At 43.6% G+C, this 18,390-nt stretch overlaps 1 protein-coding gene across 3 annotated transcripts in view; it reads right to left on the bottom strand.

Moving 5' to 3' along the window:
* Window positions 1-1,820: 1,820 nt before the first annotated feature.
* The window catches only part of snx29 (sorting nexin 29), a 153,328-nt gene continuing 136,758 nt past the window's right edge, over window positions 1,821-18,390 (bottom strand). For all 3 annotated transcript variants that reach the window (XM_012866521.3, XM_012866530.3, XM_036132020.1), the window contains 2 exons: window positions 10,283-10,422; window positions 1,821-2,399 (listed from right to left, as the gene is read on the bottom strand). In XM_012866521.3, the coding sequence (XP_012721975.2) occupies window positions 2,273-2,399; window positions 10,283-10,422 (267 nt within the window). In that variant the 3' untranslated portion in view covers window positions 1,821-2,272. The remainder of the gene's footprint in view (window positions 2,400-10,282; window positions 10,423-18,390) is intronic.

The raw sequence follows: 18,390 nt of genomic DNA, 5'->3' as shown, positions 1-18,390 counted from the left end.
TCGATACACTGCCAGCTCATGTTAGCGGCTGTGTATCCTACATAAGTTTTAAATTCTCCTTGAAACATTGGTTAAAAACTAACCAGACGTGTTCACAGGTGAATTGATCTGTTAACCTGATTTTATTGTGATTTTATCTGTTTGTGTCCACTCTGTTCTTGTTTAATGTTCACTGTTCTTACCTGCCTCAGGGCAGCAAATGCTAATTAGCTGCTGTGCTAATTCTGGCATATTTACATTGATGCTTTAAGCTGACATGTTGATGAATGTGCATTGTTCTAATTCAAATAAATAAATAAAATAAAAAATGAAATAAAATATGCTTTTATCTCTACAGTCCAGCCCCACTCCAGAACATCCGTACCCATTTCCAGACGGTTCCGTCCCAAACCGCCTGAGATGTCCCAGAAAAGGACCTCTGCTCTGATGTCCTCAGCATGAGGAGAACCTGAAGCTCTTTGCTATTTTCACTCTTTCCTCACAGAAACGCTCACTGAGACGGTTTCACGTTTGGTTTTCTGCTACCATGTTTGCTTTGTGACGTTTGTCTCAAATAAATGTTGACCTCAAGTAATTCATGTTTTCAGAAATCCTAAATGAACCTTTAAATCCAAACAGTGAAATAAATTCAGCTCAGATGACCTTTTATTAATTTTAATTTTTTTGCTTTAATGATTTTCAGAGCTGATGGTCAGCATCCATAATAACATGATGTCATTAAGTCATTACCCAGAGCCCAGGAAGGCCTAATCTGTGGCTGAAGGCAGCAAATTAGGCTGATTTCTGACCTCATGATGTTGGTTAGGTCTCCTGTTGCATGAAAGGAGGCTACAGTGATCACTGCGCTGTTTCTGGCTGCATGATGTTCCTGTTCTTAACACAATTTGACTCGTCAGCTGATGCTGGAAGAAGTTACTGAAGCTCTGCTAATCAGATTTAAAGATGTTCCAGCCACAGACCTCCTGGGCTTCATGTGACAAACCAACACAAAGTGGCACATAGCTGCGGGTTTAGTCTCTTACTTCAGCCCCTCGGATCCTGGTGTCCTGAAATAAAAACCTGTGCAACCATCTGGCCTCAGAGAACATCAGAGAACATCAGAGAACATCCAGCATCATAAAACCAGGGAACCCAGCAGGAAGTTCTGGGTCAGGTTCTACAGAACCTCCCAGAGTTCTGATCATCATCTGGACCTGGAGAGAGGATGGACCACCTGCAGACCTACCAGGACATGGACGTCCACCTGGACTGACAGGCTGGACCAGGAGAGCGTTGATCAGAGAAGCAGGAGGACCATGGTGGCTCTGGAGGAGCTGCAGAGACCAGCAGCTCAGGTGGAGGTTAACCAGGAGGACCATGGTGGCTCTGGAGGAGCTGCAGAGACCCATCCATGAAATCAGCTTTGCATGGTTGAAAACTAACAATGCAAATCAGCCTGAAGACGCCACACCCACACTAAAACACGGTGGAGGCAGCATCATGCTGAGGGAAGCAGGTCAGAGCTGATGGAGATAAATCAGGACCATCCTGGAGGAGAACCTGCAGGAGAACCAGAGACTGAGGTGGAGGTTCTCCTTCCAGCAGGAGAACCAGCCTGAACCTGCAGCCTGAGATGTTCTGGGTTAGAACGGCCTAGTCAAAGTCCAGGCCTGAATCCAGCTGAGTGTTGAAAGCTGATGTTCTCAGATGTTCTCCGTCCTGCAGGCTGAGCCGGAGCTGATCTGCTAAACGGACTGATTATAACTGCAGCAAAGTAAATAAGTCTCAGGTGACGTTTTGTGGCTGTAATGCAATAAAAATATAAACCAGTAGCATAAAAGTTTTTTTTTTCAGTGAGCTGAGAAAAAGGCAGATGGCGTCCAGAGAGCAGAGGTACGGCGTGGAGGCCATAGGCTCCTCCCACAGGACATGGACGCGTCCCATTTCCTGCACATGTGTTACAGCAACAAGAGGACGATGAAGGCAGGGAGGAGGAATGCCGGCAGCTCATTGGTCCTGGGAACATCTGGGAACATCTGGGTCGTCTAATGGCACTAAAGCAGCCCCCCCACCCCGCTGAGAAGCTACAGAACACGGTAGGCACTGAGAACATCGACACGTTAAACAGTCCCGCTATCTGCTCCTCCTACAGCCTCTGAGTCCGGTACCAGGTTCTGGACGTCCATCGACCCGTCCAGCTCAGGTCCGAGGCGTTTATCTGGGTCGCCGTCGAGGTCCAGTGGACGCACCGATCGTCCGCAGGCGCCGTCATCCATGTTGGATCCGTCAGAGGTCAGAGGTCGCCGCTCTGCGGTTCTGGTCTGGCTTCCTGCGTGCGGCTGCGGCCCAGTCTGGGGAAGCGGGATGAGGTTCTGGACCGGGGCGTCTTGGACCCGCCTTCATTGGCCTGGGGGGTGTCTCTGTGGGACACAGAGGGAAAGAAACTGACCAATGAGAAGAGGGCGCCAGTGATGTCATCACCTGTTCTCACCAAATGGACCGGTACCAATTTAACCGACCGGGTTCTGGTGCCGCTCTTTATGCTTCATCGCTCCTCATCATCACCGCCATCATGACTTTTTGTTTCTACAGACGGAACCGGCTGGTTCTGTTTACCTGTTCCTCCTCCACCTGTGGGAGAACCTCACCAGAACCACAGCAGAACCCTCCTGTGTCCTGCAGAACTGATCACTTCAGTTTTTAGATGGTTTTGGTTGGTCTGCCTCTGCTTTCAGACCCGAACACAATCAGCTGAGGATCTTTAAAAGCCTCGGAACCAGTAACCGGGCCAGACTCAGCCGGATCTGGGAAGCTTTTCCCTGTCAGCTCATTTTTAGCAGACAGCTTCTTTTTCTAACCAGGAGTCTTCAGCTAGTTTCTGTCGCTGGATGATCGTTCAGGTCCGTTTGAGACCTCCAGGAGCTTCTAACGCTAATAATAAATGAGAAAATAAACCTGGACGATAATATTTAGCCGTAGTTTGTAGCCTGAAATAACCAAAGATCAGATCTGGAGCTTTCACAGGATTCTGCACAAAAAGGTGGAATCTTGGTGTGCATCTAAAGCACTTGGTGAATTTTTAAATAAACCACATAAACAGAGACAAACAATTATTTGGTAACACTTTATTTGAAATTATGACACTAATAAAGCAAAGTTGACATTGTTTAAAATGTCTTTGTTATGACAACTTGACATTAACAGAGACAAGGTTAAGTTTAGGGCTTGTCATAACAAAGACATTTTATACAATGTCAACTTTGCTTTAATAGTGTCATAATTTACCAAATGACAATTAATGACAACAGTCCTAAACATTCATAAAGAGTCATTTATGTTCATAACAGGTGTTATGTCATGTTTATGACAGTGTAATGTCAGTCTTATGTACACCCCTTCAAATACAGTATAACCAATTATTTTACTAATGTCTTTCATAAAAGGCTAAAAAAGCAGATTTTCTACATGAAGAGCAGAATTCTGAGCACGTTTTAAACAATAAAGATGAATTTGTAAATCTAAGAAGGTATAATTATCTCATCACGTTCACATGGATCCAGAATAAAGCCGCCGTTTGTCTCGTGGTCATGTGACGGGAACGTATTTCGTCCGGTCGATGACATCACGGCCCCGGTTGCCGGGGCAACCACGCTGCGGACGGCTGATGCCCGGCGCCGATAAGGACGCGGCAGAGCGAGGCGCTGGATCTCTGCTGACTGCTGTCCTGATTTCATCGCAGACCTGGCAACCCGTGCCGCCTGTGGCGACCGCTGCGACGGCGCCGTTAAAAGAAAGAAGGTTTTAATAACGCTGCGAGAGCGAAGATGTGCCAAAGCGGCCGCTTTAATGACCCAGCCCGTCTGCCGGAGTTATAATTAAGATTAGCCGGAGCATCTGGGCCGGGCCTCTGCTGGGCAGCTCTGAAAATAAAACGCTGCTGTCCGCTTTGGCTGAAGGTGCCAGAGCACAAAGATACTCCCAGGTAAATTAACCACCAACGCCATCAGCTGCTGAATTTATGGCTGTGAGAGTGAGCCACAGTTGGAGAGGTTGATCATTACAGTCAACTGGATTCTTTTCCCCCGGCTCACAGTCATCAGAACCAGGAGCGCCACTTATTCTCCCAGCTGAGCGGCACCGGGCCGGTTCAATTACGGCCGGTCACATGCAGGCCGACTGGATCTGCAGAGCTTTGCCAAACTCTCATGCAATAGGGAGTTATATCAGCAAAACTCATGCTAAATTGAGGGCAGCCTGCAGAGCAGAAACTGCAAGCTACCTTGTTTATTCATATCAAACTGGGTAAATGTGGCAAATTAATTGAGCTTATAGATTTTGCTCGGGCTCCCAGCGTGCGTTTGTCCCCCGTTTGGACATAATATTGATTTGTGCAGGATAATAACTTTCCCCAGCACTGCTGGAATATTAATAATGTGAATGCTGAGGAACCTAATTAGTGTAAACAGCTTCACAAATGCACGTATGCATCAAAATGATTGTATTAAAAAAAAAAAAGAAAAAGCAGAGCGGTGAAGGGTTGGGTCTTAATAAGCTACTTTCCTTTCCTCGCTGTCGCACCCACAAACACTGATAAATAGTTTCAGGGCAAAACTAGAATAGTTTGCATCCTTCCTCTCAGGTCGGACTTTTACAAATTGCTCCTCGAGACAAAAGTTTGCAAAACGTGGGTTTGGTGAGGCTGCAGGTCAATAGGAGCCCAGATGGAGAGTGTGCGCTTTGTGTTCTGAGTAAACGGTGCAGGCGGTCAGGTGGAGCTGCATACTAAGTGTAGGGAGAGGTGTGATAGCATCACTGTTCCACTGAGGCGAGGAAACTTGTGAGACTTCAGAGAAAGCGAAGCCTGTCCCGCTTTCCTTCCATCACAACAAACATCGTCATCGCTGAGAGAAGAGGAGGTTTCTGCACACGCGACGCTCTTCCTCTCTGAACGCTGTGAGAATCACTCTTTATAATGTTTCTCTCCAGACAGGGCTGCACAATTAATCCCATTTCCAATATAATCGCAATTTAAAAAAAAGCAGTTTCCAAATCAGAGGTCTGCAGTCTTTGTCTAAATAATTAACAGATCAGACCTTTAGGTGTCGGTAATTATGTCTAAAGTAGGTTTGCTCCTCATGGAAGAGAAGAGAGCTGCAGCAGAGAGATAATCTAGGTTTATTAGATAATAACCAGAAACTTTCAGGAATCTCACCATAGCAATAAGTTCTGGTGAATCAGTTTAATACATAGACTTGTTTGTTGGTTGCACTTTATGTTCAACAAGGATTGATGTCCAACTCAATTAAAAGCTGTTCTCTTGAATAATATTCTGATTAATAAAAACATTAAAAGTTCTTGTTTTAAATAGTCCTTGTTTACAAACATCTTTATCTAGAGGCCATTTTTGTTGTTTGTGGTTAACGCAGAGAAAAGTCAAAATCAAATTTTAATTCTAAATATATCGTAGTCAGAACGCGTCGGAGTTTAGACGCAGCGATGAAACACATTGATTTGTTGTTTCTATATGTTTAAGAAGACATGATAAATTAAACTGAAAAAAATCGCATTAAATCTTAATATTAAGATTTAAAAAAAAATCGCAATACGATTATTTTCCAAAATTGTTCAGCCCCATCTTCAGAAAATATCAGAAGCACTGCTGAAGCCACAAATGATGCATCAGCATAATTTGGCTCTATTCCCCATTTTCCTTCTAAATCATATATAATCACAATTTTTAAAAAAAAAAGAAGTTTCCAAATCAGAGGTCTGCAGTTTTTGTCTAAATAATTAACAGATCAGACCTTTAGGTGTCGGTAATTATGTCTAAAGTGGGTTTGCTCCTCATGGAAGGGAGGAGAGCTGCAGCAGAGAGATAATCTGGGTTTATTATTTGTTTTAGAGTTTATATAATCATAGTTTTTACCAGAAACTTTCAGGAATCTCACCATAGCATTAAGTTCTGGTCAATCAGTTTAATACATAGACTGGTTAGTTGGTTTCACTTTATGTTCAACAAGGATTGATGTCCAAATCAACTAAAAGCTGTTTTCTGAATAATATTCTGATTAATGAAAACATTAAAAGTTCTTGTTTTAAATAGTCCTTGTTTACAAACATCTTTATCTAGAGGACATTTTTGCTGCTTGTGGTTAATGCAGAGAAAAGTCAAAATCAAATCTTAATTTGAAATATATCGTAGTCAGAACGCGTCGGAGTTGAGACGCAGCGATGAAACACATTGATTTGTTGTTTCTATATGTTTAAGAAGACATGATAAATTAAACAGAAAAAAATCGCAATATTAAGATAAAAAAAATCGCAATAAGATTATTTTTCAAAATTGTTCAGCCCCATCTCCAGAAAATATCAGAAGCACTGCTGATGCCACACATCACGCATCAGCAGCAGGTTCAGCATTTCTAAAAGCGTGAGCTAGAAGCTGATCTTCCTACAGCGCTCTGGTACCAGATAATACCTGGTCTCTCCAGCCTGACCGCACTAAAGCATTTCATAGCAAAGTGAAACGCTTTCATTTCATAATTCCTCTCATAATTTCCCCATTTTCCTTCTAAGTCATCTTATAGTGTAACTCACCCGAAAATCAACTTATTTTCGTCTGTTCTGCAGATAAACTCTACAAACTGGGCCTACATTCATGTTACTGTGCAGCCGTCTCAGTGCTGCCCCCTTAGGGTGGAACGGCGGCTATTGCAATTTTCCTATTGGCTCAAACGGTGCATGCCTTCATGGCCACAGCCAAGCGAGACGCGCCCTCTGCGAGTCAGAGGTAGGAAGCATTCCCAGCTGTGATCATAGCGTCTGCCATCATGCGCTTTACTTTAAATCAGCCAATTAGCGGTAATTGAACCTGCAACCTTCTGATAAAAGGACAGCCAGGTGTTCCATGAGGGGCGAGTTCTGAATGTAATGAGGCCAGGTAAGCAATAATTTCTGCTCTGAAAGCAAATACTGCATTTTTTTTTACTGCGTGACATTTATCTGAGAGCGTTAATTATGAGCCACTTTGTGTCAAATCTGACCCGAGTGAAACGTCTGAGCGCTCATCCTATCTCTGCTGACAGCAGGCCACGCGGCAACGCTCCGGTTCCTTTGTCTTCTCACCTGAGTTATGAGCTTCACGCAGAGCCCAACGACACAACGTCTGACATTAAGACGATTCAGGAAGCGGCAGAGGGGGGGGGGGGTGGGGGGGTCACCATGAGAGAAAACACAGCGGCGCTGCGCTTCCTGTTCTGCTGCAGCGACGCTCCTCTCTGACCAATCAGAGGTCTTCTGCTCTCAGCTGGGCTCAACATGGACCTCAGAGTTAAGAGACGGGACCGGTCCAATACGAGCATCAGGCTGAGGACGCTGGTCTGTTCGCCCGAACATGCGGCTGATTTATTTCTGAACTTTGAACAGTTTGCAGACTCAGAAAACGAACGTCCCAGAATTATTCCTCCATGCTGCAGATTAAAATAGTTTCCATTCAACCGAGGAGAAGATTTTTCACAGGAAGGAGACCAACATGGCTCAAAAGAAGCAAGCGTTTAAAAAATCATCTGAAAAATACATCTGGTGATGTAATTTAGGAGATTACTGCGATTAGACGCAGAATGATCGGCAGCCTTTTAAGGCAGCAACACATTTCTGCTGACAGGAAGTGATGCTGATGTTTGGGAGCGGTCACAGATTAGGGTGATGGAACAGAGGATGCAGTTGCTGGAAGGATAATGAATGTTTTATTGATTATTAAGAAGAGTATAAACAGTATTTAATGTGCTGTTTGATTTAAAATATAAATAAAGACATTGATCAACACTGATCCTCATCATTTCTATCTTTAGTGTGATGCCTTACGTCTCATTTTATATCACACACTGCAAAAATAGAACTAAAAATAAGAAAATTTGTCTTAAAATGAGAGTATTTGTCCTTGATTTGACCAGGTCAATAAAATTATCTGGCAATGGAATAAGATTTTTGCACTTAAAACAGGAACAAATCATCTCCATCATCTTATTTCAAGTGCAGTGTCGCTAATTATCATATTTTAGGGGTAAAAAGTCTCATTCCATTGGCAAATAATCATATAATCTGCTCACATCAAAGACAAATACATTAATTTCAATAAAATGTTACTTATCTTTAGTTTTCTTTTTGCAGTGCAAACAAACTTCCCGGTGGAGTGAAAACAAGTTTGAATCTACGTTTTTTCTGTGGTGTAAATCATTTTTGAATTACCTGTACATTAACTCATTCAACTAAATATTTAATGAAAGAGGTTCAGCGTCGGCACCGACACACATTTAAATTCCCGTGTTGGGATCGGATCAGAACCCGGACACTAAAGCGTGTCTGTTATGCAAAGTTAACTTAAAGAGAAAAGCATGCTCCAAACGGCTGAACGTGTGACTTTTAGCAGAAGGCCGGGGAGCGGCGGCGCTGGACCGGCGTGCTGCTGCATTTATGGCGCCGTCTCCAGAGAGGAGATGACATTCCAGGCAGACGGAGTGGCAGATCACGTCCGCTGACTGATCGCTGGCAGTGGAAACAGATGTGAATATTGACAGAAAATGACTGGAACGTTTCATTTCACATGCAGCCCACTCAGCAGGTGGGCGGCTAAAGCAGCAGACGTTTCCCTACGCGCCACAACCAGGGGATGTGAGAAGAGGAACTTTATTATTTATGTGTGAATGTTTGTGGAGAACTGAGAATTTTGTCTATAAGAGATTTGACATTAATCCTGTCTGCGTATCTAAGATGAGCTGCTAGCACAGCAGCTGTGACAGCTAATTCTTTGTGAATATATGGTAGATTAAACTGGATAATACACCAGAATAATACCGCACTAAACTGACAGGCAGGGATTTTTCTTTATTTTTTCACATTTAAATCCACCAGTGCTACTTTAGAGCGCTTCCTTTTTTTTTAACACTTGCCTGTTTCACGTCAAACACATTTTAATCTCAAGCAAAGATAACCTGAGTAAAGACAAAATGCCGTTTTTAAATTCATTAGGGGAGAAACGGCTGCCATCATGAGTCTCTTACGTCTCTGTGGAGGAACGCTTTGCAGAATGGATTAAATTCAGACACGTTGGACGTTTTCAAGCATGAAGTTTAAGGTCCCGCCACCACATCCAAGTCAAAAGCACCTTAATTAGGCTGACGGCCATTTTTCACCTGTGAACTTGCTGGTGTGTTTGGATCGTCGTCCTACTTCATAATCCAAGTCATCCTGTCGGATTTAATGGCAGGGAGCAGAACAAGTTGTCCAGGTGCTGAGAAGCAAGGCAGCCCCAGAGCGTCGCACCATCACCACCGTGTCTGGCTGCTGATGAGCTCTTGGAGTAATTCTGGTGGGTCGGCCTCTCCTGAGAACATTCTCCACTGTTCTAAGTTCTCTCCCTGGTTCTCTGGAGTCCACAGCATTGGAAATGGATCTGTAACCTTTTCCAGAGACTTTGTTTCTCTTCCGTTCTTGAAGTTCTTTAGATCGAGGCTTGATCTACGAGGGATTGCTGCCCAGTGGGTGGAGGCAGATGAGCGTTCACACTGAGCCTGGTTCTGGTTCTGCTGGAGGTTCTCCTCCCTGTTAAAGGGGAGTTTTCCTCTCCACTGTCGCTTCATGCATGCTCAGTATGAGGGATTGCTGCAAAGCCATCAACAATGCAGACGACTGTCCACTGTGGCTCTACGCTCTTTCAGGAGGAGTGAATGCTGCTTGGAGAGACTTGATGCAACCTGCTGGGTTTCCTTAGAGAGGAAACTTTCTCACCAACCTGGAGGATCTGATGGAGGCTGACTTTGGAAAGAGACTGGAGATGATGTGATGTGAACTGGGCAGTAAACAGGTCTGGATGTGGATGGTAAACTTAGTTAATGTCTGTCAATCCATGGATGGTCTAACAAGGGGGTGTTTACTTTTACAAACAGGGTTCGGTTTGTTTACTTTTTTACATAAATAAATGAAATAATAATTTTGAAAACAGCTTTTTGTATGCACTGAAGTTATATTGATCAGATATTAAAAGGTCAGAGGAAATCTGCCAGGGGGTAAATACCTTTTCAGGCCGCTGTGCATATTTAAGCTAAAACAAGCGGCCGTGTTGATTTCTCTGTTCTGAAAACACTCGGATGCTCATTCCCTGCGTGTCTGTGCAGCCACGTGTGGACATCTTGTTATTGTCCACACGTGGACAATAACATCTTGGACATCTTTGAACCTGACGCTATCCCTCCTGCGCACACAGCAACACAGCCTGTGTCGGACGCGCCACAGTGTGTCCACTTACTGACAGAAAGGCAGCAGAGACAGCAGGGTCTCTTTGGTGGGGCGGGCGGTGAACTCTGGCAGCGCCTGGATCAGCTTGTTCATCACCGTGCGGAGGTAGCCCTGCAGCTGCTTCCGCCGCTCCTCCACAAACTTGGCATCCTGCAGACAAAGGGAGATGAACATGAGAGCAGGAGCCACCTAACCCTGCAGGATCTTCTTCAGGGTCGCAGAATAATAACAAAAACAATGTCCGCATGTAAAAATAGGATCCACACAGAGCAGTTGAGCAGAGCTGCATGTGAATATCTGCTGCTGTGCGATCGTCAGACCCACTTTCGCTGAGCCCCTCTGGAGGCCGAGGCGCGGCGCCACATGGCCAGAGCTAGCATGGCTAATCAGCATCCAGCACGGCTCAGAACAAAGCCTGGGCAATGCTCCGCGCTGCTCCCCGCAGGCCGGCGCTGGAGCGCAGCGACGGCGGCCGAGCCAACAACCTGTTTTAAAAATACTGCTTTTCATCTGAGGTGCAGGTGAACTCGATTGGTTCTGCCCCCGAAATACAGCAAGCCAGAGGAAACGGGAATCTGTTACATGTGAGGCTCCATAACAGGAAATAGGAGCGCAGTTAATTTGAACAAAATAAACAGAAAAGGTCCTAATTATTTATTTAAAAAGCAATTTAACAGCAGACGGCTGAAATTCATTAATAAGCGAGCGCAAGGAAATTACTGCTGCTTGATAAAACTTTAACAACCTGAAGCCCATGGGGACGTCTTACATTTGTATTCAAAGTTAAACTGCATCAACACCGACTTTCACACTTGAGCTGTCTAAAATAATTAAAAAACAACTAAAGGAGGAAGAATGCAGAGCGTGCTGAGTTTATACACGACTGAATCATGCAGAAATTCCACAAACATATGTTTAACGCCCTCATTTTCCTCGTTTTCCATATTTACCCAGGCCTGAGAAACACCTGAATTTCATTTTTTTCCAGAAATCAGAAGGAGGCCAAAGCAAAGCTGCAAAACGTGGAGACGAGAACTTCTGCAGATGCTTTGTCTGCGAACAGAGACTCATCTTTCTGAGCAGATTCGTGTAAAAACGTTGAGCTCGTCGCTGCCTGGTGAAAGCTGCTAAATGACGAGCAGCTAAGAGACCAGAGAGAACTAGAAAAAATGAGCTAAGAGGTTCACTGGTGCTCTGAGTAGAGCAGAAGTGCCGCTGTTTAGGACAGTAGGAGTGGATAACTACTTCGCTGCATGCAGGGTGAAATAGTCAGGGTGGAAGTGGGTAAATTGGACGTGCGCACCACGGTGGCCTTCATGCTGCGTCAACACAATCAGGGACACCGAGGACGCTTTCACACATTTTGAAGCAGTAATGAGACTAATGAAAGTTGTGACAGATTCCTCCTGGAGGCACCGAGGAGGTGTGAGGAGGCCAGGTGTTTGTCAGAGAAGAAAACACTCCATCATAAAGTGAAGCTGAATAAAACCTCCCACATCCCATCACGGTTTGACCCATCAGCGCGGGGCTTTTATGGGACAGATACACAACCGTAAGGAAATAACCCTCCAGCATCACCTGACTACATCTCTGCAGCAGACGCATGTGATCCAGCTGAGGCAGGCAGCCATGAACGATCCGGACACATCAGAAAGATACCCAGCGATTAACTTAGACGCGCCATGATGTCATCTTGCAGTATGCATACGCTCTGTCAGCGCTGATGAAAAGGAGAACCCTCCTCGCCTTTTACTGTGGTTGTTTTTGCAGTGATACTGGACGGATCAGAGTCAAGTCTGGATAATGATCTAAAATAATCCCACGGATCAAACATGAGGTGGAAGATTCTGGAAAAATGGATAATTCTTAAAGTGTTTTGCACCACTTTAGAAATAGAGAACCTAAAATAAAAATCAATAAGTGAAAAAGTCAATGCCAGAATTTTAAACAGACTGGGATACTTTGGCTTCCCCAAAATACTGATAACGCGTCGTCTCGTTCTCGTTAACCCAAAGCTGAGTATAATCCTGTTAATGTTTCGATGCAGCCCAAAGTTAAACAGCATGAATCTCAATTAACAGCTAAACATGCATCAAACCAAATTCAACAGGAACAATGTGAACAATTTGAAAAGCTTGCAACAAATGAAAGAGTCCAGCTAAAACACATTAATAAGACATTTTATTTAGCCCAAACTCAACCACAGTGTGGCTGAAAAAGTATCGGCGTCTCATCCAACTGTTGGGAATGCTAAAAACATCCTGGGCAATGAGGAGAGTTCATGCCAGACCTTCATAATTCCTCCCTGTCATGATTAAAAGCCTGTAGAGGTGTATTGTATAAAATGAAAGTGCTGCATACTAAGCTTGGCTGCTAATTCACCTCACAGTGGTTTATGATTAATTAATCAGGCCAGGCTTGGCACGCCTCCGTCCGTCTCCTAATATGAACAGATGAGCAGAGTGCCACTAGCACACGGTGCTGTGCAACAGCCATGTTTTTTCCAGGATGATCGTTGAATGATGTGCAACTATAATAAGCATTAATCCAGTTATCCAGTCCCTTTGTCATCCTTCTAAATGATCATTTAACAGAAGTCTGGCACCAAATGCAGCATCAGTTACTAAATGCTCCCGCCTCACCTTTACTCTCTAAATTCAAACCGGATTCTGTTATTTTAAATCTTATATTCTAATACGTTAACAGAGCTCATGTATGACAGACTTTTACCATCACTATCACCAAGAGGTGGTTGGGTGGGTGGATGTGTCTGAAAACAAAAATATTTAAATTTTATGGGCAGCTGCATATTTCATAAGCTGCTGATTTTCCAGGGATTTTCACACAACAACCATCTGTTGGTTTACACGGACCCTAAAAGGAGAAAAGACCCAGAAAGCAGCAGCTGTGCAGATAAAAATGCCTTAAAATAGGCAGAGAGGTTAGGCATCTGGTTGCCTTCGCTGTACCGCCAGAGTATTTCCCCACTTCTGCCCGTTAACGATAATAACTGACATTACCGAGCTGCGTTCTTACTTCTACAGATCACAAGAGATAAACAGATATTTAAAAGGGTGCAAAGGTTTATCCATCAGTCAAACACCAACTGTCCAAATATACCCTTCATTTAAACTTATGCAAACAAGCTCTCTGATCTCTCTGGTTTTCATTAGAGAAATCTAATCTGGTCACCTCTCTCTCTCCTGAGAGGGAGAGCAATCCGTCTCTGTGGGAGGACAGAGTAGCTGGACTACACTGCCCTGATTCTGACATAAGGCCAGAATTAACTTTATATTTAATTAACTTACTAAGTTTATTGTTGCTAGCGCTACTCCAGGCTGCCTTATATAAATACACTTCTAGTTTAGACATTACAGTCAGGCAGTCTGGTAGACAGCTCAGGGGTCCTCAGGTAGTGACACAGTTTACCGTAATGCTCCTAATATCCACTGATCAGAGCATCTTCGTTCCTAACCAAGTCGTATTTACACATTTTAACAGATTTATGAGCGGATTGTACTACATAAAATCAGTCAGTAAACACAACGGTGATCATATATAAGGCACATGATTAATTTTAGAGAAGATTTAAGGATTTTAAGTGCGCCTTGTAGTCCAAAAATACAGTAGTAAAAATAGGTAAATTATTTCATACTGGGATTTACGGAGTACCGCATTCCCTGAATCAATGGTATATAAAATAGGCTGTCATCAGCATAGAAATGAAAAGCAATACCTAACAAAGTCAAACAACGACAAGACAGGAGAGAACAGCACAACGACAGAAAATCTGGTCACTTATTTACAGAACTTGAATTTGACGAGGCTTTCAACGGAGGAAAAACAGCAGACAAAGGAAACTGAACCAGAACAGATATAAAAAATCCAGCAACAGGCAAGTAGACGTGGACTGATTTATGTCCAGTTAAAGTTTTCGTTGTGCTATGATCTCAGACCTCTAGCGCCACCTCTCCTCCAATGATGTGGCTAGAAGAGCAAAAATAAAACTGATTAAAGGGAAGCAGAGTAAAAAGAACAGACAAGCTGGCAGCAGAAGGATGAGGAAAGTGTAGCTGGACAGATAATTCTTGTTTTGGTGAGATAATTCTCATGGGTGGCATCAGGAGGGATGGGACAGGCATGACTGAAACCTTTAGCCTGCACGGCTGGCCGGACCCCTGACAAATCAGCTGGTTAGGAGCAGTCAAAGCCAGCCGTGGGCAGCTGGATGTCTGCGTGACATCATCTGCATTAGGCTGCACAGCTGGCCGGTCCCGCCTAGAGCATCAGCACATGCAGAGAAAGAGAAACTCATTAGCAGGACTTAAATGACAGATGTAGAACGTGAGAGAAGGAGGCTGTGGTGCAGATGCAGAGACCTCCTAGCTTCAAAGGTCACCAGGCTGCCATGACACGCCGTGAGTCAGCCTATTTCTCTAAGATGAAAAGTTAATGATGATCCTGAGGAAGGAGATCTTAGGCAGAGTGTGGAAAGAATCAAAAAACATTTCCTAAGACAACAAACTTTCATATTTACGCCACATTCTGTCCAGAAATGAGTAAAATCCCTTCCATGTCTTTGCTAAATATTCAATGAAAAAAATTTTTGGATAAGGAAAATAAAGAGTCTTTTTTAAAATCTCACATTTATCCTCAAACGTGTTAAAAAATCTCTGGTAGTATTTTGTACCTGCTTTGGGTTTGGATGATGCAGACTTAATCTACCGCTACGCTATGCATGCACTCCATCTGCACTCATGAAGATTCAATCAACTGCGAATGCTAGAACTGGCTCCCACAGGACGACACTCTGATCCCTTGATTAATTCAGCAATAACTGATCACCTTGGGAACCCATGAACGGCACTGAACCTTCAGCCCAAGATGGTCAGCGGATCATTTAGAAAAACATTACCAACCAACATCCCAACACATGCGAGACCTAGCAAAGCAGGAACGCATCATACATGACGAGTACTTCACATTCATGACAGGAGGGGCTGCCCCAGAAAACTTACTCCATTTCCTCACATGCAGACCAACATAAAAGTAAAATAAATTCATTTTTTCTTTAGTTGGAATTACATTCTGATATATTTTCCATAATAACATGGAGCAAAACCTGAAATCCAGACAGAGTAAAGCTAATCGGATCAAAACAGCAGCTGCTTCAGGACCACAGAAGGAAATAAGATGAAGAGTCCGCGGACAAACAGCAGATAAAAACATTTAGCAGAAACGTCGCTGAAAGCTTCTGTTTAGATCCAGCAGGGAAACAAGCCACAGATGAAAAGCCATGTTAGCAGCCTGACTGTGTAATGACTGATGTTACTGTCCCAGCTACATAAGTAGATGATTGCTGATGTGTGCAGATGTCCAGCCAATCTGCTGGCTTGTGTGGTAAGAGAAAACTGGCAGATGTTCTACATCACATTTGCCAAAGCCTAATTTGTGTGAAACTCAAACAATATTTTGAGATCTGTGGCTCAAGCATCAAACATGGGTGAAGAGCCAAAAACACGTCTGGCTGTTGGTTCCAAGTTTGCAAAAGAAAAAACTAGATTAATGGTGGATCTTTGTTTTCTTGGCCACTGCTGTATCATCATATTTTACTCTGAGCTGAACTGTACAACACAACAAAAACACCACAAACAACTAAATAAGATCTGAAGGAAGAAATCAAGGCTTTTTCCTTTCATCTTTGCCCAGATGGAGCTCCGTGTTAACATCTACATACCTGTAAAAACACGTTCTTTAGTTCTGATCAGGCCAACATTGTCTAGTTTTGCACTGAAACTTTAAGTGAAGCGACGAACTGGAAGAAAAAGACGTGTCTTTGTTACCCGTAAAAAAGCTGTGACAGGGCGTCAGTAACAGCCGTCTCTGCGCTCCACGTTAGCTGTTAGAAGAACCAGGTAGGTGGGCAGCCAGACGACGCAAACGCGCAGCGCGGCGGATGCTCCCTGACAACTTCAGCTGCTCCTCACCGAGCTGTCACTCACCTTCAGAGAGCGTCTCCGCATGCGAGAGCATGTTAGCCCGCGTGAAACTGGAAGTCCTTGGCATGTAATGCAGTTAGCGGGGGGTGCGTGTGTACTCATTATTCCCCTCGCTACCTGATCACCGCTGACAGCTCGTGTGTTTCATCGTCAGCAGAGCGAACCGCAGCTGAGCTGATATTCATGATGCCGCTAAAAAAAAAAAAAAAAAAGCCTTTGAAGGTCTCTCAGTCAAATATCACAGCGAGAATCCAATCCTAGCATTAAAATGTCTTCATCATTAGCTGGGAATAGAAATAAAAGGGCCCGCCGGTGTGTGTTTAAGTGTGCACGTGTGTCAAAGCCGGTTTTAGATTTTACAAAGTGTCTATTTGTGAGAGATGAAAGCAAGGCTGGAAGGAAGTAAAACTAAGGCAAGGAGCAGATGGGCCGGCAGGAGGATTCATTCACACCGAGGACAAGGCTGGTCCTGAGAGGAAAAACACCTTTTTAGACACGACTAGCTTAGCTTGTCGTTTTAAATGGTGTGCAGCACAATTTGAGGGAAACGGAGGAATTACAAAAACTGGTGCATTTAATGAAGAGGGGAGAATATATTTATCTATTTTTCAGAGTTTGATCTGCCTATTCCGATCATTGCCGATGGTTTGGTGCATCTCTGGTAGTAATCATTGAATACTAATAACTTTACAGCTAAAGCTAGTCGAAGCCTTAACCAAATGTCTGTGGGTAGCAGCAAGGTCCCTGGTTTGAATCCCAGCCTGGGCTCTCTCTGCATGGAGTCTGCATGTTCTCCCTATACATGCTGGGTTCTCTCTGGGTACTCCGGCTTCCTCCCACAGTCCAATAACATAAAGGATAGATCAGCTAACGTGGCTGCAGACCCCCACATTCATCCTGGACACCAACAGTTTACACTCTTACCTCCAGGGCGGCGCTACAGAGCGCTGTTTGCTAAAACCAGCCACCACAGAAACAGTTTCTCAGGAACCTGACTGATACCAGACCTATTAGCATTAATTCAACTTTGTTGTCCTCTTTGTATGTTTATATTTATAACAGCTTTAGGAAAGTGGAACCAAAGCCAAATCTTTTGCGTGCCGAAACTATTTCATGTCAGACCACACCTTAACTTTAGCTGATAAAAACGCCCCAGTGGGATGTGATGCAGGTAAATTTATTAAATCTTATTTCTGAACACAAAATGAGGATACAGTATGGAGCTGAAACGCTGTTTGTACTTTATGCTTCAGGAAAACTGAGGTCAAGTTGACAGGAAGGAGGGAAGAGCACTGCAAAAATGGAACTAAAGTAAAATCTTCTTCTTAGTGTATTTCTCCTTGATTTGAGCAGGTAAATAAGATTATCTACCAACGGAATAAGAATTTTACACTTAAACTAGGAACAACTCATCTCCATTTTCTTATTTCAAGTGCATTATGTCTAGTTATCATATTTTAGGGGTGAAAATACTCATTCCACTAGCAGATAATCTCATTTACCTTCTTAAATCAAGGACAAATACACTAATTTCACAAATGTTTTACCAACTTTTAATTCTGTTTTTGCAGTGAGAAAGCCAGATGGATTCACTGCCGTGCTGCCTTTAAGAATAAATGGATTTATGGTTTTATATCCATCATGGTAAGTCAACATGTATGTGGATTTAACCTTTTTAGGATTTTTATTCAGTTGTTGGTTAATTATTGGCTTTAGCAGATCATTTTATGAGCTTTTATCTTTTCTTGCCTGTTTATTTTCTAGCTTGAAATGTACATAACAGATGCTTTGTATCTCAGTTTTATTCTTCCTTCATAAAAGGTCTAAGCCACTCAAACAGTGAAGTAGTGAAATATTTTGGGGCGTTTCATGCCTTAACTGCAGCTCTGCTCCACCGGCTCAACAGGAAGGTGCTCACCTCTGCCAACCCTGCAAAGTGCTGCTGGAGAGAGAAAAACAAACCAGACTGCACTGAAATAACGGACGCCTGCTGATTACAGAGACACACGCAGCAGTAAAACCACACACACACAACATAAACACAATCCTTTCTGCAGAAATAGTGGAAATTCTGTTTAACTGAGAGAAATACCGACCATTCCACAGATGCCAAGATACT

This window comes from Fundulus heteroclitus, unplaced genomic scaffold (assembly GCF_011125445.2).
Source record: "Fundulus heteroclitus isolate FHET01 unplaced genomic scaffold, MU-UCD_Fhet_4.1 scaffold_47, whole genome shotgun sequence".
Lineage (NCBI taxonomy): Eukaryota > Metazoa > Chordata > Actinopteri > Cyprinodontiformes > Fundulidae > Fundulus > Fundulus heteroclitus.
This window is presented reverse-complemented; position numbering and strand designations above follow the sequence as displayed.